Below are 25,867 nucleotides of genomic sequence, written 5' to 3' on the forward strand. Positions count from 1 at the left end.
AATGTCGTCGAAATGAGTCTTATTGGAAAGTAACCGACAGATGACTGATTTTCAGTGAAGCGATCCTCGACCTTTGTGTGTGTGAAGTGGATGTGACGCAGCGTCGCACCTGACAAGGAAGGACACTTCGATACAAGTGGGATGCGTCGCAGGCATGACGCTGCCCCGCCACCTAGTGGCCAGACAGGTCACTACACTTGAGCTGTTCCGGGAACGAGTGCAGATTCCAAACCGAGGGGAAAAGTGCCTTTTTATTTCATCCATCCGAACAGACTTTGTCTGCGCAGAGCGAAGAAGCTGAACAGCTCCGTCTGCAGCTCGTGTTTGGTCCCAAATCGAAGCGGATTCGTCGACTTTCCACCGCCTTCTGAATCGACTCTTCGTCCTGAACTCGTGCGCAGCGACTGGAGGCAGCAGGTGCATTTCTGCCGGCCTCCACCGGGGGGCGATACTCGACCCTCACCGCAGGACCTGAAGGCAGCGGCTTCAGTGCTGAGCTCACCACCGACTCTGACTCGGGAATGTTTCGGGGTGCGAGGGGGGGAGAGCTACTCTCTATGTTGTGTTGTCTACGACTCGGGCGCGGCTCTTTCTCCTGGTGGTTCCTGGCGTCATGGCTCAGCCACGGTCCTCCCTCGGCCCCGGTCGCGGCGGCTCACTGTGACGGCGACGGCGGCGGCGCGTCCGTGCTCTCCGTCTCCGTCTGGGTGGAGGGCTCCCTCCGGCCCAGCCGCTGTTTGAAGTAGCCGTTGAGGCGCTCCAGGATGTCGATGGCGTGGTTGATGAGCAAGGCGAGCCAGGCCAGGCCGAAGAAGATCCAGGAGGCCATGATGAAGCTGTACCAGTCCGGGTAGCTCCGGTCCGGGTTGCTGTCTGCGAGGGACACAGCGCTCTGTCAGGCCCGGCAACGAGGGCGCGAGACGCAGACCCACCCACCGGCGACAAAGTCCCCGAAGCCGATGGTGCTGAGGGTGATGAAGCAGTAGTAGATGGTCTGTGAGTAGGTCCAGCCCTCGTAGGTCTGGAAGACCAGCATGGGCACGATGAAGAAGAGCACCACGCCGCACAGGAAGGACACCAGGTGGACCAGGAAGCGGGTGCACTTCTGCGGAGACACAGGCAGCGGCGCCAGGGCAGCGGCGCCAGGTCAGCAGCGCCAGGTCAGCGTCGCGGCGGCCCCCCTGGAGGCGGAGCCTCTGCTGCCTTGCTCACCGGTCGGCCCGTCCTCTTCTCCAGGAACTCAGCGATGGTCCTGCCCAGCGCCAGCATGTACTTCCCCACCTTGTTCAGCACCACCACGTTGAGCGGGATCCCGAACAGAGCGAAGAAGACGCAGAAGATCTGGCCGGCCGTGGAGCTGGGACTGATGTTGCCGTAACCTGCGACAGAGCAGAGGCTGAGGCGCCTGGCAGTTGGGAGAGGCACAGGGGGGTGTGGGGTGCAGGCTGCCCCCTGGTGGTGACGCCTGCCACTGCAGCACCTGCTGAACTGCAGGGTTGAGGGTCTGGATGAGGGCTCCCCTCTGGCTCAGCTGTATTCTCATCACAGCCGGTCACTGGGGACCAGCTTCCACCACCAGCCTGAGGCCTGCGCTGGACACGCGGGGGCGGAAGGTCAAAGGTCAAGTCAAGCATGACAAACGGCGTCCGAAGTGGGATGAGAGGTGATGAAGGTGATGTGAGAAACCATGTTCTGGGGAGCTGTGTCCCCATCATGACCCGACTGAGCGCCAGGTCCCCGCTCCTCACCTATGGTTGTGACCACGGTGGCGGCGAAGACAGCCGAGCTGGTGAACTTCCAGAAGCCGTCTGTGGTTCTGTTTCCTCTCAGACTCAGACCCACCTTGGACGCGTCTTGGACCACCTGCGAGGAGAAACACGGCTTGATGTTGCCTGTGTGTAAAGCAGTTTAGGCAAAGCAGCGAGCCAGAGTCAGAATTTGCATGCAGAAGCCCCGGCACCATCAAGATGGCGCCCACTTCTGCTGTGGAGCAGCCACGCCTCCTGCTTCTGCTTCCCGTCCCGCCATCATGGCGCCACCATCAACTGGGACAACTCCCCACCAAACCTGTTGTTCAGCAGATGCTAACAGCTGAGCTAACGGTGCCAAATCTTCGGAGAGAGCCATGATGTGAAGGGTTAATGCAACTGAGGGTGAATGAATAAGTGTTGTGCTTCCAGTCGGCAGGTCACTTTACTCAAGGCCTGCAGCATCAGCCTACTGTTGCGCTCACCATCGACGTCCCATAATGCACCGCATCAGTTGAAGTTTTAAAAGCAGCAGTTCAGTGCTGAATCTTCATCTGTCTCTCTGGGCTCCTCCCTTCAGTGGTGGCCACAGCGGATCATCCTCCTCCATCTCCCCCTGTCCTCTGCTTCCTCTGCTCTCAAACCTCCAAACCTCATGTCCTCCTTCACCACCTCCATCACTCTCCTCTGTGGCCTTCCTCTCCACCTTCTGCCTGGCACTTCCAACATCTCAACATCTTCATCTACCACTGTACTGGCTCTCTCTCTCTCTCTCCTCTGTCCATGTCCAAACCATCTCCATCCAGCCTCTCTGACTTGGTCTCCTGAACACCTCTGATCCTATCATCATCCTGCTCTCACTCCCAGAGAGAAGCTCAGCATCTTCATCTCTGCGACCTCTGAGTCCTTTGATGTGTCTCCATCTGCGGATGGAACTCATCAAAGGACAAGCTGAAGGACTGATCAGAGACAGAGTGTGAATCTGCTCCCGAGAGCAGGACTCAGCTGTGGGCCCATGTTTTTACCTTCAATATTCAACAGACCTTTCATGCTTGGAAGGAAGCTGCTTTGAAATGATGCAAGACGCTTACGCAGCCACTCCAGATCCTCTTGAGCGACACACCGCAGGAAACATGTGTGGGACGAGTGTGAGCGGTATAGAGAGCCCAGAGAGTCGGGCTCCCCGTCCAGGCGAGCCTCTTCCTATGGCCCCACTGCTCTGAGGTGCGGTGCTGTCCGCTGAGCTCACCTGAGCCACGGCCTCCAGGCCGTTCTGGTTCAGACAGGAGTAGGTGGTCAGGACCTCCCTCTTGTTTGCCAGGATGCGGTTGATGTCCCGCTGGTTGAGGTCTCCTTCCAGTTGCCAGAAAATGACGCCGCCGATGAGCACGTAGGCGCCGTACACCAGCCCCAGCAGGAGGATGGACGGCACCTTCAGCCGGCGTAGCGAGGCCTTGAAGGTCATGTCGGCAGGGACGCGGGCAGCTGAGTGGCCAGGCAAATGGACTCCACCTGCACTTGTGTCTCAGTGGACGTCTCATGCAAAGCAGCGGCTGCTCAGCTGAGCTCCACATCAGCCTCGGCTCAGCTCACCGCATCAGGTCCGTTCATGTGTTTGTCTTAGATAAAGGTCGGAGCTCAGCGCCGAGAGTCACCGAAACTCAAGTCCCACGCCGCAGTTGCCAGACCCGACGGTGCATTGGTTAGACGAGCTCACCTTCCCAGTGGCCTCCCACCCTGCCCGCACTCTCTTCTTCACCTCCACATGTCAAGCGTCTCCGTGGGAGCAGAAGACTCGCACGCCTTTTCCTGACACACTTTATTGACCAGTTTTCTCATGACAACACACACGGCCACACAGAGCCGCGGTGACCGGTCGACCCCCTGGTGTGGGAGCGCCTGGCCCGCGGCCAGGTTCAGGTCCAGGAGTGAACACACAACAGGTGGGTCCAATGACTCCTGCGTCCCCCCCCCCCGACCCCACAGGTCGCGGTCTCAGACTAGATCCACGCGGCTCATCAAGCGTGGAGCTTCTCACCCAGAGGAACCAAGATTCTGTCCCTGCTCTGAGAGACTTGGAGCGGAGAGGATTCCGGAGGTTCAGAAGCGGTCGGCAGGTGGCAGCAGCTGGAGTCAGGCTCAGGCTCACGTGTGCCCTCACTCTGGGGTGAGAGGTCACCGCTTCCTCGACCCCAGTGTCGGTGCTTCCACACACACACATTCATGCAGCAGGCAGCCATCTTTAATCCAAGGTTATTTAAATCTGGATCCATGAAAGAGTCCAGTGGATCAGATGGTCCATTGAGCCACGCCCACCAGGCGTCTCACTGGTCCCACACCCAGCGTGTCAGATGCTTCATGAGAGTGACATGTGGCTCATCATCATGGGTTTGATGTTGGGTCAGCTGTGAGGCCACAGCAGTGACGCTGGGATGGGAGACTGGCTTCCTGTGGTTACAGAGGAGAGTCTGACGCTGAGGGAGAAGCACATGGAAGTTAGCTGTCCACATTTCAGAGCAGAGCGAGGGCTGGACCTGAGGCGGGTCTGGGCTTATGCTTTGGACAGACGGTCCAGTTTAGTGGCCGCCTGAAGGCCCGGGTCCTGGCTCTGCCTCCTGAAGGCCAGCAGGCGCTCCATCAGCCGGGAGCCCGTGTTGAGGAGCAGCGCCAGCCACGCCAGGGCGAAGACGATCCAGATCCCCGCCAGGCTCCGGTACAGAGAGATGTACTCCTTCCCCGGGTCCTTCCCTGCCAGGCGCCGAGCACGTCAGCGGCGAGCGGCCCACACCCGTGCGGCGCCTGCCGTACTCACCCACCACGTAGTCTCCGAAGCCGATGGTGCTCAGGGTGATGAAGGTGAAGTAGAAGCCTTCGCCGAAGGACCAGCCTTCCACGTAGCTGAAGAGCAGCGGCGGGATGACCAGGAAGAGCAGGCTGCCACTGAGGAAGAAGGAGCTGACGGCCAGGGCCTCCACCGCCCGCTGGAGAAGCCGCCAGCACGTTAGCGCTTTCATGGCTCGATACCAGGCCGACTCGCTTCCAACCTTGTGGGCGACGGCGGCCACCATCCCTCGCTGCACCCGAGACAGATGAGTGGTGAGACACTTGCCCACCTGCGTGAGGAAGGCCACGTTGAGCGGGATGCCACACAGCGCGTAGAAGACGCAGAAGACCTGACCCGACACGGTGCTGGGCGACAGGTTGCCGTAACCTGTGGGGCAGAGGCACAGCTGAGCGAGGCGCTGCAGTCAGAGTGAAGCCCATCACCATCTCAGCAGCTCGGTTCTCATCTCAATCCTCCGTTCAGAAGAGCTTCAACTGACTGAGTCAAGATGCTTCTGTGCTGGATCTGCCACGTATAAAGAGATCATCTTCACAACCATTGTGAAAAAATATAGAAGTGTTTGGGTGGGTTTCTGCTGCATTCTAGTCAGAGCTGGGACATGACACAACATCTGAGGAGCGTCGCAGTCAGAAGACAAGATGGCGGCCACAGGCAGGAAAGTAGCTGATGGTTGTTTAGAGAAGGAGAGCAGGGAGAAGGTGGAGGTGTGGGTCCTCCTCAGAGCCACTCGCACGCGCCTGAGGTCAGCGAGATCACGAGCGGCGGCGAGAGTCGTGGCCGCCTCTTACCGATGGTGGTGACCACAGTCCCAGCAAAGAAGAAGGAGCTGCTGAAGTCCCAGTTACTGGGGTTGGTGGAGTTGCCTGACGGGTTGACGCCGCTCTCCCAAGCGTCCAGAATCACCTGGGAACCAAAGACGCAGTCAGCCGCGGGGAGCGCCGTCGCGGCGCAGGGTCCAAACCTGGACGAACTGCTCCAGCGCCGGCCCGTCCAGGCAGGTGTAGTTGGCCAGGAAGTTCAACTTCTCCAACTGAAAATGGTTGCGGTTGTTGCTCTCGGCCTCTCGCTCCAGCAGCTGGAAAACCGTGGCCCCCAGCAGCAGGTAGGTGAAATGGGCCAGAACCAGCAGCGCGGTCCAGCTCAGCTTCACTTCGGTCAACTGGAACCTCGCCATCAACAGCAGCGCACGCTCCACACACCCGTGGACGGTCAGACTGGGAGAAGGGACTTGGACAAGTCCATGTCGCGAGCAGCGCAGCGACCAGTCGGGAGCTGACAGTCATGTGACGCTCCGCCGATCGATGGGTTGCTTGGCGATGATCAAACACCACAGCGGAGTCAGCGACATCTGGACCCTCACGTCGGAGCCTGCACACTAATAAGGAAGTGCTGCACTCAAGTTAATGTTCCACCCAGCTGCTGAAGCGTGAAGCGCCTCTGCTGTGGCACAACACCTGGCACCTGCTGATGGTGGAACACAACCAGCCTCCACCCAGAAAACAACACTGAGAGTCACCGGCGTGAGGACGCATGATGTCACACAGCACCACGTTCAACAGCAGCCACCTGGACAAGAGAACCCTCAGAAGAACATCACCGGCAACACAGAGCAGACGACACACTCCGGTCGACACACACGAAGAGTCACCGCAGGACCCGGCGCCGAGGTCTGCTCAAAGCATCTGACATGTGAAAGACCAGGGGAAAGATGGCGGCGAGGACATGGTGGGGATGGCGCGCCCCCTCTGGGGTTGTGCTCTGAAAACCCACATGTTCTCCATGACAGGAGCCAAGCAGAAGAAGGTCGGAGGTCGCTGCGCTTCACAAGCACAGCACTGATAACCAGACGTTGGTTGGTCACATGGCTGATGGCCAAACACAGGTGGGACGACCAGAGGGTTTATGGCGGCTCCTCATTAATAACCCAGCCCTGGTGGACCGTGGTCATCACGCAAACCCCACTGCACTTGTTGGTTTTTCCTCCATCAGTGTGTTGAGCAAATACGCAGCCAGGCTGTTTGAACAGGATGGAAGATAACTGACAGATATCCCCACATGAAGCAGGGCCTCTCTCAGCCCGCATGCAAACCACGCAGCTCCTTGTTGTCTTCGACCAAACAAATGAAGGCAAAGCCATGCAAAGAGCGCAGGGCCACGAGGGCTCGGTCCTCACAGGGGACCTGTGGGTCGCTAGGAGACGCTTTGCTCCGAGTCAGGGAGGAGGTCTCTAGTGAGCCACGCCGCACCTCAGGAGGCGGAGCTTACTTTACTGCAGACATCTATTGGCATTATCATTGTTGATCAAATGTACATTGATGTGTGCGAGGTCAGTGATTTGAAAGTGCTGCACAGCAGTGAAGGAGGAGGCGGAGAGGACGGCTGCTCAGATTTACTTGGCATGATTCAAAATAGAGTCTTTATTGCCATGGACTCACTGAAAGGCCAGACTTCAGCCCTCGCTTCTTGATTGGTTGCACTGGTCCCAGGTCACAGTCCAAGTCAGGAGCCATGGCTCCCTCCACGTGCTCACGTGACTCTCTCAGGACAAAGTGTGAGCCGGTGACCTCCAGCTTGACCTGTGGGACACCAGCAGCAGCAGATGGAGTGGAGAGCGCAGCTCCATTCTGAGTCGCGGCAGTGAAACTGGACCCAGGTCTGGTGAAGTCCTCGCCCAGCACCTTGTCACTGGCTTGTCACAGCTGCCCTCTGACCTCGCCTCAGCGCCAGGACGTCCCTGAAATCAAAGCAACAGATCTAAGAGACACTGGACCTGGGGACTGTGGAGGAAGGGGATCTGCTCTGATCTGATGGTCTCTGCTCAGGTGGAGGAGAAGAAGAAGAGCTCAACTCAGGGTGAAAACGAAGGGTTGGTCTCCTTTTCATTGTGTTTTTCTTTTAATGATCTCACATCTAAAGACTATTAGGTTTGACCTTCTTTACATTTTTTTTAATATGCGTTTGACAAAGGCAAAAAAGAGCTTTTTTTTTTTGTTTACTAAACATACACACAAACACGAGACACTCCTAACAGGAGCCAACATCGACTGCATATGCTACATGGAGAAGGTCATGTGACGTCACCTGTCCTGCTGAGCAGCTTCTGCCTGGCTCTGACGAAGGCCATGATGTCAGCATCCACCCGCTGATCTCCGGTCAGTGGAATAGAGGAGGAGGAGAGCGCGGTGCTGGAGAGGTCTCTGCCACACACAAGCAGCACACAGTCAGCTTCTGCTGCCTCACCGCCTCTGTGGAAGAGAGAGCTGCTGGAGTCAGGAGGCGCTGCGTCAAAGGGCTCACACTGGCAACAGCAGGGAGGCCGGGGGCCACGACCCTGCGGCCCCGCGCCGCAGCTCCTCTCTCAGCAGCTTTCCTCCTCACCCACCTCACGTGACCTTCGTCACTTTCAAATCACTGACCTCGCACACATGAAAAGTAAATATGCATCCAATCAAAAATAACAATTCAAATAGATCTGTCGAGTAAAGAGGCCGGTGACAGCTGGTGACGAGGAGCCGAACAGCGACCTCACTCGGCGTAATGCCGCGACACAGCTGTGACGTCACCAGCAAGCTGAACACAAACGAGTCAAAGCTGTTTCTTGTATTGACTCTCTTCAATCAGAAAGGTTTTAACTAATACGAAGTAAAACAGTCCTCCGCTTCTAGAGGGGACATCAGTACCTCCACGCTGCCGTGCGGTCAGCCGCGCCACCCGCCGCGGCGTCTTTGGAGGAGCGGCTCCTGAGGTGAACTGGACCTTCTGCTCCTGGAGGAGCTGACCTTAAGGCCGGGTTGGAGTCCGCTGAACATTCCGAGCCTGATTCGCGACCTCCATGTCTCTCAAATCTAAAGTACCAGACAAAAACAGGACTTGTCAGGGTTTTCTTCCGTGGCGTCACATCATGACGTGATGTTCCAGACTGAGCCACAAGAGGGAGCGATGGTACAAAGCCGCGCGTCTGTGCCTGACGGGCGTTCAAATGATCAACTGCATGATGCCCTTGGTTAGAAGAGTAACGCCAGAGCAGGGCAGCACATCTCGAGTTGGGTTTTAGTGCTGCTTTTTATTTGTTGGGACAAAGGTCTTTCAGGGAGGAACCTCGCATGTGGGCCATGCACATGTAGACTCTCAGTAGCTCCAAGTTAGATGCACCCTCCATCAGCGAGTGTCTCACACTGAGTCACAGCAAACAGACGGCAGACTTACAAGAGCAGCCACAAACACTCAGCTGTGAACATGACTCACGCAGCATCTGGAGTGGCAGGTGAAGATGGTGATCGGGTTCGTGGTGGTGACAGCCCGTGACGTGCGTCCGCCTCCTCACTGACGGACTCCTGCTGGCAATCCTTGAGAAATAAACAACGAAATAAGGACGGATGACAAGTGAAGACAGTTGAGGGAAGGGAAACCAGCATGCTGCCCTCAGCACTGTGTTGTGTCAAAAACCTCACTGTTCAATCGATCACATGTGTGTCCAATAAAAGCTGGTGGAATTGGAACCCAAACTGGCAAGGACCGGCTTCCTGCTCGGCTGTCCGGCTTCCTCTGGACTGCTCTGTCAGCGGGATGTTCACAGGCTTCGCTCAGACGCATCATTCACAGTTGAAAACAAAGAGAAGCGTCTGCTCAACATCTGCCCTCTGAGCAAGTCAGGCTTCATCACTGCAGACAGTGAGGAGTGCAGGGGAGGAAGCCATCTCACTTGTGTTCAACACATCTGGCCCCCGACAGCACGACTTCCAGAGCAATATCAGGCTGCACCTCGGACTGCCCAAGCAAGTGGCACGTCCCCCTGCTCAGTGTCGCGCTGCTGATCTTGGTCTCCTCCTCTGTGTGAGGCAGTTGCAGCGAAGCGCAGCAGTGACAGGGAAAGACACAGCACCTCCAAGAGGAGTTCATTCAAATACACAAGACACAAATGTGAACTATTCTTAGGGTGCAAAATGTCTGCACCCCGAAGAATCTGACTCAACCCATGACCTACTTCCTGCCATTCTCTGCCAGGACAGAACACATGTGAGGTCTCACTGTTGCTCAGGCACGTCTTGGCTTTGTTAGGGGAAAACACAAGAATCCCGCCGAGGCTCAGGGCTTCCATCCAGATTTGGGCTTTTGTCACATGGAATTCTGTCAAAATGTCTCTTTGTTTTGACTCTTTCTCAACAAGCCTCAAGGCGTGCACTGCGGCACAGACAGACATGACAGCAACATGATGTGAAGGTGAGACCTCTCACCTGCTCACCGCCAGCCTCCACCTTCCACCACTGATGGAAGTCCCTCTGCAGCTTGACCTTTGACCTCTCCAGCAGCAGCTGCAGATGCTCAATCTCTGTCCTCAGAGCTTTCAGACGACTGACAATGTTCTTGTATCTGACAACAACAATCAACAGACTGAGCCGTCGACTTCTCCAAACACCATCTGCTCGGTGGGCCTGATGCTCACCCCGTTTTCTCTCGCTCGATATGCTTACGTAGGTTTTCTTCCACTGGGTCTTCGTCGAGTTCCCTGGAGTTCAGGACAACACCTACGGACAGAGAGCCACCTATAATCCACACGTGGACACTGTGACACTGCATCACGGTGAGACCTCCGTCAACATCCATCAGAAGTGAGTTGGAACAAAAGGAGAAACGTTGATGTAAACACCACATTGATGCAAGTGTCCTCTCTGATGCATGACACAAATAACCTGCATGATAGTAAACTGGGCTGAGATGTTTCACTTCTGCAGCAGCAGACCGTGGATGACTGTTGAGCAGCCATTCCCCCTGGGTTCCACAGCAGCTATGTCCCACCTCAGTCCAGTCCCCGGCGCAGGATCAGTCCACGGGCAGCGACCAAACCTGCAGCGTGCAGCCTCACTAGTCTTCTTCAGGTTTGGGTCCTGTCTCACCTTGAGCTGCTCGCTGCCTCTGTCGTGTCTCCAACTGCTTCTTCAGCTCAGCTGAATGAAGAAGGCAAAGATGGAACGTTGAGTCAGTTGTGTCAATGTGATGTCATAACCAACACATCCATGATGACCACACAAACACAACAAATCCCTTATGCAACCTCCAGTTCATTTCTTTCAATAGAGGCCCACCATTAGTTTCAATACAAACAAATCATATGAAATAAGAAAGTGTCTTTTGGTCAGACAACTTTCAGGACAGATTCACAGCTCGATCTGATTTTTCTTGAATGTGTTTGACACAACTGTAATGACCCAAAGTTGCTCATATATGAGTGTGATGAGAGATGTGGTCACACAGCTCCCTCCACAGGCCTCAGTGTGAACTCTTGTCCCTCAGTGAACAGGAAACTGCAGGAGGGAGGCTGAAGGGAGGAACGCGGATCCAGCAGGTGGGACCTCTCATCCATATCTGCTTTTCCTCTCACTCTCCTTCCCTAATTCCTCAAATTGCCCTATCAGGAGATGTGTGTGTGTGCGTGTGTTTCCAAGAGTTGGGCGTACTTGAGCTTGAAACAGGCCCTTTCACATGTAGATCAGAATAAACAGGTAAGTGAATCAAATGACTGGGTCATTACTGGGGAAGACGGGCGGACAGTCTCTGAGGTCACTCACAAATAAGAAATCCAGATGGCAGCCGATTAACTGGACGTGAGAGCTCCAGCTTCTGTGCTCTCCAGGGCATCCAGTGGGAGGCGCTCAGGGAGCATCAGGCAAGGAAGCAGTGACTTCAGCCGCACCTTGGTGGAGAGGGTCTTTGGTTGGGCCTCTGGTGCTGCAGTCCATTATCAGAGGAACAGCCTCTACCCTCGGGCAGGAGGCTACGGTCCATCCAGACCAGAACCTCCCCTCTTTTTATTTTATTCCAAAACACTTTCCTAGTTGGTGGGATCCCCACTGACCATAGCAATAGATTGGATTCTGATTCTGATGAGGATCAACTCATCTGGGTCTGAGCCACTGAAGGTGGGACATGCCGTCCACAGTGGAGCGCCTGACTGGAGGAGGTGTAGTTCATCAGCTGGAACTCACAGACAGGATGTAGTTCCCTCCCATCACAGTGAAGAACGTTCTCAGTCTATGTTCACCTCTGGTCTTTGGTCATCGACTTTGAGCACTGTAGAAACCAGAGTCCCACCACATGCAAGCACTCGCCACTGGTGGGCAGGAGGGGGTGAGATGCTCTGCCATCTGGGAGAGTCTCACACTGCAGCAGGCTGGTGGGCAACAGAAGGCAGTTGACTTGTCAGGAGAAGGGAACGGAGGAGGCTCTTCCTCCAGTTCTCCAAGGACGCTGCCTCTCAGAAGAGGAAGAAGCAGGGAATCAAATTCAAAGAGAGCGCTGAAGAGCGGTCTATTCTGTCAGCGCGCCACAGCAACCATGCGGATACTAAACCCAGCAGTTTTCATCAGGCACTAATGTGTGTAGAGTCCAGCAGCCAGAGAAGCTGCCGCACATGACCACTGGCTAATGATCAGTCATGAGATGAGGCGTGGATCCGCTGTATTCTCCCACCTTCCCGTGTTCAAACTTCTGTCACTGACATGAAAGATTCCGCTCGTGATGGATGTGTCGACGCGTCACTTGATAGCTGTGTGTGCTTCAGGACACCGCAGCCAATTCAAACCCAGGCAGGGTTTCCCCCTTCACTCTGTCGGAGCCAGTGCCACCAGCCTCCATAAACAGCTGTGTGGCCTGAAGGTGACATGGGCTCTGTCGCTCAAACACCGATCCAAGAGGTGAGAAGGACATTCAACTGCCAGCCTCTGAGAGGGTGTTGAGTGTGGTGAGCATGAAACTCCACCAGAGCGGGATTTGAACCAGCGCAACGGAAGCCAGGCTCTAAACACTGCCGTTAGCCTTTAGCACGCATGTGTGGCTTCAAGTCTGGAACGCTCAGGTCACTGATGCCAATCCTGTCTAAACGATGAATGCATCATAACTGTATTTTCCCTCTGGCGTAAAGTCCATCACTAAACCGCAGAACAAAACTGGGATTAGATTAGATGGCCTTCATTAGTCCCACAGTGCAGGTCATGTGACCCGCGTCTCATGGCTGTGAAGCTGCCCATGTTGTTGCTCAAAGGTGAACGAAATACAGTGCAGCTTGTATTTATGCAGAGCAAAAGCCTGACCAACGTGATTTGCTGATGGTTTGGAATATTTGCATCCTCCACTGCACCTGGATCAGGTTCAGCAGATGCGCTGCTCCACTGGGATTGGACTCCACGACATTTGAGTGCAGCCAAAACTCACACCATAAACCAAGAGAAAGCACTGACCCTGGTGCTGGGAGCCTCCACCCGACAGAATGGCTGATCTATACAGTGCAAACTGTTTCCATGTTCTCCAACAACCATGAGACACGGAGTGTAACATTTCCAAGCACAGCTTCCAAGACGGCAAGAAGACGCAGAGCTTAATATTATGGCTCCGATTTCCAGCCAGAAGAGGCAACAACCTTCCACTAAAAACACTGTCTCTCATTTGGGAAGAATGCAGCTGCATGTGTTTAACAATGAAATGATATCTGACAGCGTCGAAAGTTCTGCGGGTACTTGCTCCAGCTTGGACCAGTGGGATGAAAGGCTCAAGTCATGAGCACACAAACAACACACAGATGGTAATTCCATTGAAATACACCATCAGCACGTTGTGAAAAATCCTGCCCAACACACCTCACACATCATTCCTGCATGATGAGTGACAGGTCGGTCTAACGGCTCCGTTGGCCAACAGCAGACTCACAGACTCTAAAAAAGCTGTGAGGCCGCCGGCGTGATGCCACCAAACCGCCGAGCGGGATCCGAGGCAGGCGTGAAGCCAGCGTATCCATTTCAGTGGCAAAAACAGACCAACGACGTTAATGAATATAGAGTATCCATGATAATTGAGTCCAGAGAGCAAAGACGAGCATCTCTGGCTCTGTGGCCAGAATTGAAAATGAAACGTAAGAAGATCAATTGCCTTATAAAGACTGCGCTAAATAGCATCCAGACTAGTGCCGACTCCAGCTAGTGTGGAGATGTGCTGACGGAGAAGGAGACACACGTGCGGCAGATGAGCAGAGAGATACCTACCACGAGGAGCCAGACTGGGAGCGCAGCACTCAATATACAGCACAGTGGTGTGTTCAGCACCAGTCAGCTCTGAGGAAGGGAGGGATCTGCCAACAACATCAGGTGTGGTCTCCCATTGGACGCACGCATTCTGGAGGTAAATTGCTTCATTGTTTGTGGCCTCCATTGACTTAGCAAGACTCAGCTACCTGTCATTAGCCACAGGAGACCTGCACCACGCTCACAGTCATCAAACAAGAGCCTGACTGGCTTGTTAAACTACAGGCTGGGAGACAAGGTGGAGGCAAATGAGAATGGCCTGCGACATCATCGGCAGGGCAACAGAAGCCCAGCAGCGTGGCTCCATAAAGGACAGAGGAAACCAGGCTTCAAGCTTCGCCACTGTCATTGTTGACGTTAACAGACGGCCGCGCTTCAAACACATTAAAAGCAACTCACTGATGTTGTTTCTGGCATCACCGAGCTGCTCCCCCAGTTTTCTGGCCTCAGCCGACCTGTTCAAACGTAAGGACACATTAACGCATGCTGACAAGCATTAATAACATAAACATTCTTCAGATTCAAGATCAAATCCATAAATCTATCAGTTTACAACCGCTGATCCTGGACCAAGGTCTCTGGTGGAGACGGTTTCAGCTGACATTGGCTGAGAGGTGCAGAAGCTCCACACTCAAAGAAAACACACAAACTTATGTGAACTTGAAGTAGCGACCAACACTTTCCACTTCACTGTGTTTCGTTGACAATAGAATTCATTATCGTAAAATCATTGACATTATATTCTCAAATCAGACTTGTCAATATCTGGAAGGACTTACTAGATGAATGAGACTCTACTGACGAAGCACATGTCAGACACAGCTGTGGCTCCAAGTGCTTTAGCACACACTATAGACCAAAACACAACAGAAACCAGCCATGCATCATCGCCCCGTTGGACACGCAACACACGCATGCATTTGAGAGGTCACAGGGAAGCGCTACCAAGGGACTGCCCAGACCTGGGGCCGGACTATTTTGAGATGAGCATTTTAGGCACAAAAGCTCCATTAAATCATCCTGAAATAACTGAACAGCAAATAAGTACTTCGATGTCATACGTGCTCTGCCCTCTAACGGGCTTGGCTATCAGTTACCTACCTCCACTCCGAGGCCCCGCAGTGGAGGTAACCGATAAAATGTGGCTCTTTAGTTTCCACCACAAAACTACTCAGATAACAATGAGACGCCTCAGTGTGTCAAAGCTCAACATGGAGATGGTTTGTCTTGTGTTGAGAATGTTTACCTTTCTTTAAGCAGGCGCTTGTTTTCCTCGATGGTCACATGGTCTCTGTGGTCCATCACAAAGGTCTGGAAGGCTTCTTGTTTTCCCTGTGACAAGTGTGGACCTATTGGGGGAAAAACATTGCATCTAGAGTCTAATAATGATAATACTAATGCTAACAATAATAGAGTTTGAATGGAGCGCTGCGGCAGTAAGAAGCGGTTTATTCAGTTATCCTAGAGAAGTCTTCACCTGGGGAGGTACCCAGGGAGGTGTTAGTGTGTTTTCATGTCGGTAACACAAGAGAAAGACGTCAGGTGTTCATGAAAGTGGTGCGCATGCAGCCTGAGCCTGAGGCAGTTGGTTAGTATGAACAGCTGTTTAGAGGCAGTCAGCAGAAACGTGCCATATCTGCTGACGCCATATTCCTGCCGGAAACTGGAACGTCTGCTTCTAATACTCCAGCAATAATGATGGGAACAGGATATCAGGTTAAATAAACCCAGGCTGCGTTGGAACAGTGCACTTTGTCATCAGCTGATTCATTAGCTGAAACGTCCCGCTGATGAATTGCCATTAAAAAACAGCTTCAGAAGTGCTTGAGAATAAAATCACTCACTCCAGCAAAGATTCACGGGACACTAACTCATGTCAGATGAACTGAGGCCAGCAAGAGCTGTTGTTTCTGCATTTGAGAAAAGTCCTGATTGAAAGCAGCAGGGAGCTCACAGGCATGTGCAGCCAGCGCCAACCTCAACACATGAGGCTGAGGCTCTCTGAGAGGAAAACACTCCGCACTTTGAATAGCAACATTCCAGGAATATCTAAAGTGATGTGACATCATCTGTTGTATAATTTGTGGGGTAACTGGATCAGGTGGAAGCCAAGCCAAATTTCCAACTTTTTCTTTTCCAAGCCTCAAGTGCTGACATACCACAGAGTTTTAACAAAGAGCCTGTCGTGACTATTGCTGCACTTTCAACACATTTTTGGAGAAGAAAGACTGGCACCGCTACACGTGGCGGCCGCTGTCCACTAATGGCCGGGAATACAATGACCCGACACAGGCGCCGTGGATCACGGGTCTTTTGGGGAGTTCATGGGTCACTGCAAGATTCTTCCTGGCAGAGAGTGAGGAGGAGGATCTCCATGGGTCTGATCCGCCAACATTAACACCATACAACAGAGAAGAAGGCAGCCGACCAACGACAAGGCAAGCCGCTCACAGACGCCCCTAGTGCCCTGTTCCTGGGGAACTGGCCTCTTCAAATGTGTCAACATCCCTGCAGTGCTGCCGTCCCCGCGCTGCTGAGTGAAATGATGACGTGTGCAGCCTCATCCACGGTCTCGGCACAAACCGGATCTGAGATGTGCTCAGGAGCTGTGGAAGACTGCAGCAGGATTTAGGGAGAGTCCTGGATGTCCTGGGTCGGCACTCCTTCAGGTTTCACAATGTCATGCCTCTTGGTATCTATAGCGCCTCAAATGGTCATATGCTTCACTCACACCTGACCGCGAGATGCTCAGTACACGTATTGGTCGGCAACATCGATGCAAAGTAAAGTAGTTTTAAATCTACGATGAGAGTAAGCGTGGCCTTTGATGAAAAAATGAAAGGCTTCGAGGGACATTTATTTGGAAGTGTCTCATACGACACCTTCAGTTTTACACGTTCCCATCAGCGAGCAGGTGGTTGCCTTTAAAAACCACCCAGCAAATCAACCAGCTCCGATGCAAACCTTTGCTCAGAGCAGCCAGCCTCATGTGCTCCTCTGTTCTCTGGCAACCGCCCTCGTCTGCCCTCTCTGGTGCGGAGCATGCCAGAGACGCGACGTGTCACACAGGCGGTCTTTTGCTGGGGCCCTTACGATGTCGCTGTCTGTGCCCTCAAGCAACCAATATTCCTCATCAATCCATTTGGTCATATTACTGCCTATGCGATAAGCAGTTGTAGATGTTTGAGCTCCAGCAGACGTGTAGAGGACCTGCAGGAATCATCAGCATCTCATTACACACAGTATGAGGAGCCTAAATACCGGCGGGAACAGCGTGTCCACTCATTCGCGACCTCACACTGAGTAAACAGGAGACTCTCCGCGCTGGACCGCAGGGAGAGGCATCTTGGCTGTCAATGAGCTTCTAATTGAGACAAAGGTCACTTGTTAGCTATGCAGATGACTTCCACAGACTGAGGAGTGGAAACACTGGAGAGAGGCGAGGGTTCAACCCGGGAGGGCTGGGGATGCATGGAGCACTAGAGCTCATTAGACGCCACTTCACCTTGTGAACGCTGTCCATGGAAATGTCATCGTCATCAGCAACTTGCTTAGGTTCAGTCGACAACACTTTCCCTCCACTATACGCTACAGAAGCAGGTTAACATCCAGGGAGCAGTATTGTGTTGCTTTGTCTTCAATTAGAGCTGAGTGAAGAAGCATGATCTCATGTCGATATGTTTGGGTGAGTCTCTCCAAGTGGGTCAGGGAAAACTGCAGCTCCAGATGTGCAACATGTGACTTCACGTCAATTCCATCTCCCCCTGACCAGAGCGTCTCGGAGACATCACCGCGTCACTGCAGACTGACTGCATGACTCTGAGCATCTGGGCCATCTGAAGCCATGAAGCCATCTCCTGAGAGGTTCTCACTGATCCACCGCTGATCACCTGACTTCACAAGGTTCCTGGACACACTCTCACTAGACTATAGAGCAGCTGAAGTAAGAATGATGTCTTTGGGGACCATTTCTAAAGTTAACCAGGGCAAAGGTCGCGGCAGGGTCCACGCCGCAGATAAGTGATGAAGGAGGAGAAATACATTTTGGGTATTTATCAAGCAAAATGGCCCAACAAAGACCTCAGTCACATGTCAGCAAATGAATAGAGGATTTAGCACAGCACATTTGTTTTCTGTATCTGGCTCCTCATTCACCAGAGACTGGAAAAACCACAGATGGACTGTGATGCATCACAGAGCTCCTCGTTGCTTCTTCCCAAAAAGATTGATTTGCCTACCACCTAATTCTGGCTGGACTACGTTCAAACATGTGTTTGTTTTCCTAACCAGGCTCCTCTTTCAGGCTCGCTGTTTGCAATTACCTCTCCACTGGCCTTATTACCACACTGGGCAGCATTACAAAATGTCAGGGAAGATGAGGGAGCTGCGGTTAGCTGCCTGAGTCTGATGGGTTGCTGGCTCGGACCCCCCTGCCCCGTGGCTGCAATCCAGTCCCTCATGAGGGCTCAGGTTAATCACCACACGGACGACCAAAACCCAGCTGCGAGTCACAGAAGAGCTCCAAGCATAGATGCTCGGTCCAAAGGACAAGTGCAGGTGAGCAACATTTGCATCTGAAGAATGACATGACAGCTAATATCTCACTTGAAAGGTGATTTGAAAAAACCACCTGAATGCAGCAGCTTTGTTGAGTCATTGGAGACCAACAACCCATTAACCCGTTAGTTTGGGGGTGAAAATGAATCGCTCGGCGGAGGTCTGCACTCTCTCTCTCAGTGCTTTCCTATGTATTCCTCTGGTAATGTGATGAACAATAAAGCATTTTGATCCTATTTTGCTGTTCAAAGTGTTGGCTGTTGCATGCTGAGGACTAGACGTGCGTCTTAAAAATGTTGTGGTGAGTATTTGGATTTTTACAGGCAAAGGTGTTTCTTGCCATGGTGATACTAAGCCTTGTCACCTCAGACCACTGAAATCACAGATGCTTTATTTACATTAGAACTGTCCACTGCTGCACCACAACTTGTATGTACAAAGTGTACTCCCTTCTTACATGTTTTGGGTGCGGCATACACTCGGGTGCACTCAATGTCCAGAAAGGATGGTCACCTTGGCCATTATTCTCAGGCTACAATCAAACAGCAACAATGGAGTCAGAAAGACACGTAGCATAGAAAGTGTCTCAGAATTGTGGCTTCACTGACTGCCATATGTTCCAGGATATATTACAGGCTTAGACCCCACCCGCGTCAAATAGCAGGTTCATCGTATTGAATGATGTTCTGACGCACTCAGCTGCGTACGCTCCAGGAAAGGAACCTCACAGACACCTCTAGTTTGAACGGACCGTGCGGCTGGATGAATCATACAGACACAGCAAAATGATCTCGTGATTTGACAGCCATTTTTCAAAGTGGGAGGCCCTTGACCACTTGGCTTCGTGGCATCGCTGAGGTTGCTGTCTGGTTTTGAATAGTCATATTCATAAGATCCGGGGAAGGAGACCTCTATAATTGAGGATTAGTTCTGGGTAGTTGAACGGCCTCATTCCAAGTTCCATACTTACTGTGTCTCACAGCTGGGGCGGGTGCAGGGTACGAACATACATACATCGTCAGTAAACCGGCACTTCGTCCTGTTCAGGGTTCGGGGAGTGCTGGAGTCAATCCTATCCTGTATTTTATTATAATCCTGTTTTTGTTGGCGGTGGGATCCTCACTGACCATGGCAATAAAACTGATTCTGATTCTGGACAAGTCGCCAGTCCATCGCGGAGGGAGGGTACGGACACGTGCGTGTCAATACAAATGAGCTAGCTAAATCCAATTTGAGACTAAAATTTAGATAGAAGATCCCAACATTGAGGCCAGAGACCAGTTAATAATGCCTTCGTGAAGCTCAACGATTTCCCCACCCTATCAAACATCTCCAGGCACCAAGACACTCAGAAGAGAGCGCTGACATTTTCCTCTTTAGAGGAAGGATGATGGGACCAAGCTTCGTAAAGCTCAAACATGCCTGGCAGATAGGAAGACTGAGTCAGCAGGACTTGTTTGGGATGTGCACATGTGGACTTTACTGATGGAGCACATCCTGGCTCAGGAGGAACCGATGTATTTTCAAATACCTCTCTTCATGAAGTGGACAGCACATCCATTTGGACCAGCAGGGGGGGCCTGCTGGCTTCCTTTGGGCTCCAACTGACTCTCCGCCTTGTTCACACTTGAGAGCTGAGCAGAGCTTTCCTCAGCTCTCTTCTTCTCCTTCTTCAACATCTTTCCCAGGATGCCTGAAGGCGGTGGGTTAAAGACAACCTTCCAATATGTTGAAAAATCAGTGGAGAAATAGAATAAAGAGAAAAGGATGAAGAGATATCAAAACATGTGGGGCGATTGGAAAGCATCCTGCACACTTCTGACATAACATCTACAGTAGAAGGACTGCAGATGAAAAGCCCATGACTGGAAGCCGTGACACAAAGAAAACAACAAGAGACAAGGAAGCAGGGTTACTCTGCAAGCTTTGAATCAAGTCAGACTGTTGACATCACCGGCTCAGTGAAAGCCACGGACGAATCAGGAGAGAGAAGAGGAGCCAGGGAGGCTGAAGACTGTGCCAAGATTCCACACAGGCTTCTCTTTCAGATGAAGCCATATGCTGGTGTGGCTCGAAGAGGAAGCCTGTGAAGAAGGAGCTGCTGTTTTCAGCTCACACTAGTTCTGTCAAGAACACGTTTCATCGTTCTCATGACGACCCATCTCCAGGCAATAAGACGATTTACTGTAATAGCTTCCTAGATTTGGCCTCCGCGCGCCACCTTGGGCTTGATCATACGTTTCCTTCTGAAACTGCTTTCAGATGGCCAGACACAGGCAGGAAGCGGAGCGCAGTTTATTGTTGCTAAATATATAGTCAGTCTTCTATGAAGATTCATGATGAACGCTGACTAAAGAATAGCTCAAAGAGCGGGAGGGAGGCGCTTGCTTTAGTTCAACCTGTTAAAGAAAACTTTACAATGGATTTGTAGCATGGTGTGATTGGTACGCTCCTCAAAAAGTGGCAGAGATGTGGGAGAGTAAGCCAAGTTCATAGTGGAGATGAAGAAGAGAAGCATGACCTCAAGCAGCCAACCTCAGCAGACACACACACACACACGGCGGCGTCTCCGTGTCATTGTTCCACAGCAGCTATTACTTTCAGCCGTTGGCCAGGTTTCCCCATCATTGAGCTCTCAGCCCTGTTAACCTACCACTGGCGTCTGCTATATGGAGGTGGAAGTGATAGTTAACATGCTATGCACTCGCAATGATGTGCTACAATCTGCATTCAATCTCACCTTCTCGTCTTTCTTGTCACCCTCTATTAGCATTTTCCATGAAGCAGATGCTGCTGAGAAGACCTGACGAGTGGAAGCTTAATACTGCACCTTGATTCTCTCCACACCACCACCATATCATCGTCTCCTTTAAACTGCTCTGGCAAACCCATGCACGCCTGTCAACTTCTTCACACTCAAACCAAATAACCCAGATTCAACTCTTCCTGGGTTCTCCCAAGGCTTCTCCTGGCAGGGAAGACGGACACCATGCTCTTACTGGCCATCAGATCTGAGAGGAACATTTCATTTTAGCACAGTGGCACGGCAACCCCAGCTGTTTACAAATGACTGGGGTGTGTTTGTTAGCTTAACGGTTGGCCCTGTCGTCATGTCAGTGGAGTATGTGTCAGCTAAACATTACCAGGTGCCTGCACTGGCACGGAGGGTCACACAGTGGGGAGAGGAACCTTCCTCTCATGTCCAGGCCTGTGAAGCCTCAGTGTCGACCTGGGAACCCCGGGACAGTAGCACAGGAAGCAGTGCGCCAGTTAAACACATCTAAAACGGCCACAGGCTTTTAAGGAGTGTATAGTCATTGAGCTCTGAATGGAAGTGATGCCATCCCTATAACTTTGGTAGTGTAACCCACAACAGACAGACCACCGTGATGGAGCTGCTGACAGTTTATCCTCCAGCTCCTACATCCAAACCTTCGTCTGGAGGAGCAGGCCCACAGCATGGTCCATGCAGCACTAAGTGCGTCTTTTAAACATGAATAATGGCACTTTGTGGGATTTATTTTGGACAAAGAAGGACTTTGCGGTTAATCAAGCAAACGTCTCAATTTCCCCATGAATGTGTTGTGATTTAATGACGAGCCACAGCGAGAGAAGCTGGAGAAAGCCATGGGGTTGAAGTGTGTGAAAAACCAAAGTGTGATGAATAGTTTTGATGATTCATTTGTGTCATTTGATAAGAGGCGTTCTGCTAGACAGCTTACATTCAACAGTCATTCTGAAGAGAGAAGCCCAGTGATGGAGCTTCGCAATGAAGGACTGACCCACTTAAGCAGTCAGAAACCAAGGAGCAATTCGTGGGAAGGTCGGATTACACAGAAGAATAGCAAGCTTTTCAGTCATGGAGAGGCACGTTCCCTGTTTTGATAGATTCAATTCAAAAGAGGAAGGCACTCAGGGAGTGCAGACCTCCCCGCCACTGGACCATGAGTGTGCTTGCTTCGGTGAATGAAAACTCCCTCGACTTCCTGGAAGCTCATCTGGACAGTAGCACACAGACTCAGCAGACGCTGACTGAGTTGAACTGAACAAAGGATACTTATTTCGTTGTCACGCTGTGTCAATATTTCCTTCAACTTCACAACTTCTGCAGCACTCGGATGGTCTTCCTGCATCACAGCCCTGGCTGCAGGTGACAGTCGTCCATCCTGGCAGTTGCCTCGTCCACCTTTGTCCAGAATCAGAGTCTGCAGACAAACAGGTACGGAAGACTGAGAGGGATTTGTGATAATAACTCAAATAAATGAACTCATTTTTGATACATGTAATGTACACAACAGAAATCTTTCTGACCTTCACTCAAGGATAATGTCATTGGGATTAGAGGTTGATTCCTATAAATATTATCCACAAACGTGAACAAAAAATGTATTAAACCCTTGGATGTGAACCCGATGTGATTTATGCTGCATCACGTGAAGATGTTCACCAACAATCCAGATGAATCAAGATCGACTGCAGGTTTCTAACGCCTGTTTATGTGGCGTCCAGATCCATTCACTAAGGCATGAATTGAAAGGAAGAACTGGACGTGTCTCAGACCATTGCAACAGTCCCATCAAAGGCTACTCCTTTCTCCTACCTCAATGTTTTGAATCCCTCGGTCATATCTGCTCCCTGATGGAGATGTTGTGAGCTTTATCTACCAGGTCAAGAACCTCCAGCACTCCAGAGCAAACAAAAAGACCCATTCATGTCAGAGTGTCAACATTACACCTCGTGTCTAATTGGAAAGCAAATGAGTGGAGAAGGCCAGTGTCTAGACAGGAGTGTGGCCATGAGAAAATACTCTTTCCCTCCTCAGTCATGGAGACGGTAAACCGTCACCATAAAGTAAATCACTTTCAATCAGATGTTGGAGGACAGGTTTGTCGCTCTGCCTACCAGGGGCTCGATCGGGGGCAGTTTAGAGTCGCTCTTCTCCTCGCATGCCTTACACAAAGGAGTGCTCAGAACTATCACAACTTTAGACTTGTCTGAAGCTGGAAAGCATCTTCAACAGCCTCAATATTCCACAGCACCACCGGCCAAAATGTTGTGTGGACAGATGAAACCAAAATTGAGATCCGGCATCAAAGACTCATCCCAATAACAGTGGAAGATGCATCATGGTGTGGGGCTGCTTCAGGGCCTCTTGACGGTAACGTGAATTCCCAAGTTTATCAAGGTATTTTGAATGAAATTGTTCATCTGCCTGCCAACTGAAGCTCAACAGAGGACTGGCAATGCAGTAGGACCCAAAGCACTGAAGGAAATCACACGATCAACAGAAGAAAAATACTCGTTCTGCACTGGCCCAGACAGAACAGAGTTCCCACCTCAACCTGACAGAGATGCTGCAGCATGACCTCCAGAGTGATTGAGACCAAACCACCCAAAAATAACGGTGTATTGCAGTTTTGCGAAGAGGAACGTTTCAAAATTCCTCCTGACTATTGTGTTGTTACTGCCAACGGAGGATTGACCAGCTATTAAATCCAAAGGTTGACACACTAAGTGTATGTGTTGTGTTCAATAAAAACAGGAAAGCAAACCTGTTATGTGAGCTATTAGTTTAAGCAGAGCAGGTGTTTGTGACTTGGATGAAGATCAGAACACATTTCACTCCCAGCAAATCCAAGGAGCTCTGCTTGATGGAAGACCATGTACTGCGAGCTAAACACTGTGACCTCCATGGGCCATATCAACACTCACTTTAGATCACCACAGGACTTGTTACATGTAAAGGCATCACCTTCAACAGAGAGAAACAGAACCGGATCTTTCTCATATCTGGTCCCAGCGATAAGGTCACATTCGGGTCAGGGTCATGTAGGAAAGCCTGGACCATCTCCTCCAACCTGGCAGGAAACACAAATATTAATGACATATAAGTAACGAAAACTCTCACGTCTCCCCGAATCAACTCAACCGCAGCACTTCTATATAGCAGTTTCATGTTTAAAGAGGGAAAAGGGAGTATTTATATAAACTGGAATTCCAGCTCCACCGGACTGGACTGTTGATAAACTCACTTGATGACAGTCCAAACATCGGTCCTTCCAGCACTAGAAGTGGCCACTGTAAAAGCCATTCAGACAGATCCAATGTAGACTCGCTGACATGCGGTTCAAATATTCCAAGGAAATATGTTCATCTGTGAAACATGCTGCGTTTACTCGATGAAGGATTCAGGACAAACACAGCAGGACTTTCTTGAGGGCCATGTGCTGCATCAGCACTTTCCATCAGCTAACGTGGATACAGGGGGATTCCTCTTTCTCGTCTTAGGCATTCTTCGGAGGGACCAAAGGTTCAAATCAACCACTTGGTTTTGAGTGAATTTGTCTGAATCAATGTCACTGCTGGAGTTTGTTTCCTATATTATTATCACTTCATTACACTTAACCTAAAAGCTTGTGTTGCCTCACTTGTTCTTCTGTGCAATTTATCAATGTCCATCAGAAATAAAGGCAACAATTTTCACTCACAAGGACAGACACACTGATATTTTCAATGAACAAAACACCATTCATCTACTGGTGAGGTGTGAGCAGACAGGTAAACACTAAGTCATCGGGCCTCCCATTTGAATCCAGACACACTGTTTGAGAGTGTGTGTGGAAATGTATTAAAAATGAATCTTTGCGAGAAAAGACGTTTAAAGATGAAACACTTTTTGACTCAGGGGCTTTGAAATATAGTTGTGTTCTTGGGGAACCCTCCCAAGGGTGCGGGACTTGGGGCAGATCCAGAGAGCCAGAGGATTCCTCCCAATAGCCATCAAGACGCCAGCTACGGGCCAGAACACCGCAGGTTCCATCACTCATCCGTTGAGACAAGTCCAGACAGCCCGGCAGGGAAGGCAACAAAAAGTCATTATGTACATTAAATGTGGTTAAATCTGACATGCTTCAGGGTTCTCAGCGAGCAAGTGACCGCAAGAACCGGGAACTCAGGGATAATCACATGGGTCGAGGGGAAATAATAAAAGGAGGCAAACGGAAGGTGCCAAGGACCTTAAAACACATCAGCAGCCTCTTGATGAAGATCCTGGCAGGAACTTTGGCCCGCGCTGAGGAGGGGCCTCCGCCATTAGAGCGGAGCAGCAGAAATAAAGCAGCGCTGGCCCCAGCAGAGTCCTGGGAAACTCGTTGGGATCTTGTTAAGCGGCAGAAATACGGCTTCGTCTGGATGAGCTGCACAAGTTAAGGGGGCATTTCTTGGCACAGCTCAAACACTAATAAATCACAGGAATATTGGGGTTATGACTATTACAGTTACAAGTGATGGTCTCGAACAGAAGGTCAGTGACACACCATGAACGTGCCTGTCCTCAACCGACCTCTTATCTGAGCTGCAACACAAATTCATGCAGTCAGTGATATTTATGGACTTTCCAGTTGAGTGTTCCCATTCGAACAACAACAACAGCAACAACAGCCTGTTGCTGGCGTGTGCTGCGGAGCCATTCAACCTTCATCTTCAACGCAGGAAACCCAACCATTTTTCCCACTCATTGGCTGATTCCTGTTCTGTCACCATCGATCAGGAGTGAGCAGTTCCACAAAGGGCCGCAGTCCGACTGCTACTGACTACAAGCCCTAGGAGAAGACCTCCGGCCCACCCAGGACCAGCTCCATAGATTG

The 25,867-nt window shown here is 51.5% G+C and overlaps 3 protein-coding genes across 6 annotated transcripts in view; all 3 read right to left on the minus strand.

Moving 5' to 3' along the window:
• Positions 1–3,213, minus strand: kcnk17 (potassium channel, subfamily K, member 17). The gene is made up of 6 exons (XM_053844640.1): positions 2,998–3,213; positions 2,840–2,951; positions 1,749–1,892; positions 1,213–1,379; positions 937–1,105; positions 1–873 (listed from the first exon to the last, which is right to left on the minus strand). Exons 1-6 carry the CDS (start codon positions 3,211–3,213, stop codon positions 656–658), a joined length of 1,026 nt encoding a protein of 341 aa, XP_053700615.1. The 3' UTR covers positions 1–655.
• LOC128747024 (potassium channel subfamily K member 16-like) lies at positions 1,764–6,504 on the minus strand. Of its 2 annotated transcripts, none has more exons than XM_053844537.1 (6): positions 5,555–6,504; positions 5,382–5,496; positions 4,793–4,959; positions 4,561–4,729; positions 4,283–4,496; positions 1,764–1,863 (listed from the first exon to the last, which is right to left on the minus strand). In XM_053844537.1, the coding sequence occupies exons 1-5, from the start codon at positions 5,765–5,767 to the stop codon at positions 4,300–4,302; spliced, it is 861 nt and encodes a 286-aa protein (XP_053700512.1). In that variant the 5' UTR covers positions 5,768–6,504; the 3' UTR covers positions 1,764–1,863; positions 4,283–4,299. The 2 variants fall into 2 exon arrangements, with proteins under 2 accessions (XP_053700512.1, XP_053700514.1); XM_053844539.1 differs by lacking the exon at positions 1,764–1,863 and having other exon boundaries at positions 3,749–4,496; positions 5,555–5,968; positions 6,055–6,128.
• Positions 6,505–6,923: 419 nt separating this feature from the next.
• The window catches only part of kif6 (kinesin family member 6), a 33,038-nt gene continuing 14,094 nt past the window's right edge, over positions 6,924–25,867 (minus strand). The window contains exons 11-22 of one of the 3 annotated variants that reach the window (XM_053844482.1): positions 23,974–24,079; positions 22,279–22,426; positions 19,753–19,914; positions 14,911–15,013; positions 14,064–14,119; positions 10,488–10,538; positions 10,037–10,118; positions 9,828–9,963; positions 8,839–8,939; positions 8,274–8,438; positions 7,675–7,838; positions 6,924–7,327 (exon numbers count right to left, since the gene is read on the minus strand). In XM_053844482.1, the coding sequence (XP_053700457.1) occupies positions 7,311–7,327; positions 7,675–7,838; positions 8,274–8,438; positions 8,839–8,939; positions 9,828–9,963; positions 10,037–10,118; positions 10,488–10,538; positions 14,064–14,119; positions 14,911–15,013; positions 19,753–19,914; positions 22,279–22,426; positions 23,974–24,079 (1,291 nt within the window). In that variant the 3' untranslated portion in view covers positions 6,924–7,310. The remainder of the gene's footprint in view (positions 7,328–7,674; positions 7,839–8,273; positions 8,439–8,838; positions 8,940–9,827; positions 9,964–10,036; positions 10,119–10,487; positions 10,539–14,063; positions 14,120–14,910; positions 15,014–19,752; positions 19,915–22,278; positions 22,427–23,973; positions 24,080–25,867) is intronic. The other 2 variants (XM_053844483.1, XM_053844484.1) reach the window with 2 other exon arrangements.

The sequence above is a fragment of the Synchiropus splendidus genome, chromosome 16 (genome assembly GCF_027744825.2).
Source record: "Synchiropus splendidus isolate RoL2022-P1 chromosome 16, RoL_Sspl_1.0, whole genome shotgun sequence".
In the NCBI taxonomy this organism is placed as follows: domain Eukaryota; kingdom Metazoa; phylum Chordata; class Actinopteri; order Syngnathiformes; family Callionymidae; genus Synchiropus; species Synchiropus splendidus.

Coding starts and splice junctions, on each gene's coding strand:
- kcnk17 (XM_053844640.1), bottom strand. CDS start 3,213: ATGACCTTCAAGGCCTCGCTACGCCGGCTGAAGGTGCCGTCCATCCTC. Junction 1,106..1,212: donor AGAAGAGGACGGGCCGACCG/GTGAGCAAGGCA, acceptor GTGTCTCCGCAG/AAGTGCACCCGCTTCCTGGT. Junction 874..936: donor CTTCGGGGACTTTGTCGCCG/GTGGGTGGGTCT, acceptor TGTCCCTCGCAG/ACAGCAACCCGGACCGGAGC.
- LOC128747024 (XM_053844537.1), bottom strand. CDS start 5,767: ATGGCGAGGTTCCAGTTGACCGAAGTGAAGCTGAGCTGGACCGCGCTG. Junction 5,497..5,554: donor CGCTGGAGCAGTTCGTCCAG/GTTTGGACCCTG, acceptor TTTGGTTCCCAG/GTGATTCTGGACGCTTGGGA. Junction 4,497..4,560: donor CTTCGGAGACTACGTGGTGG/GTGAGTACGGCA, acceptor GGCGCCTGGCAG/GGAAGGACCCGGGGAAGGAG.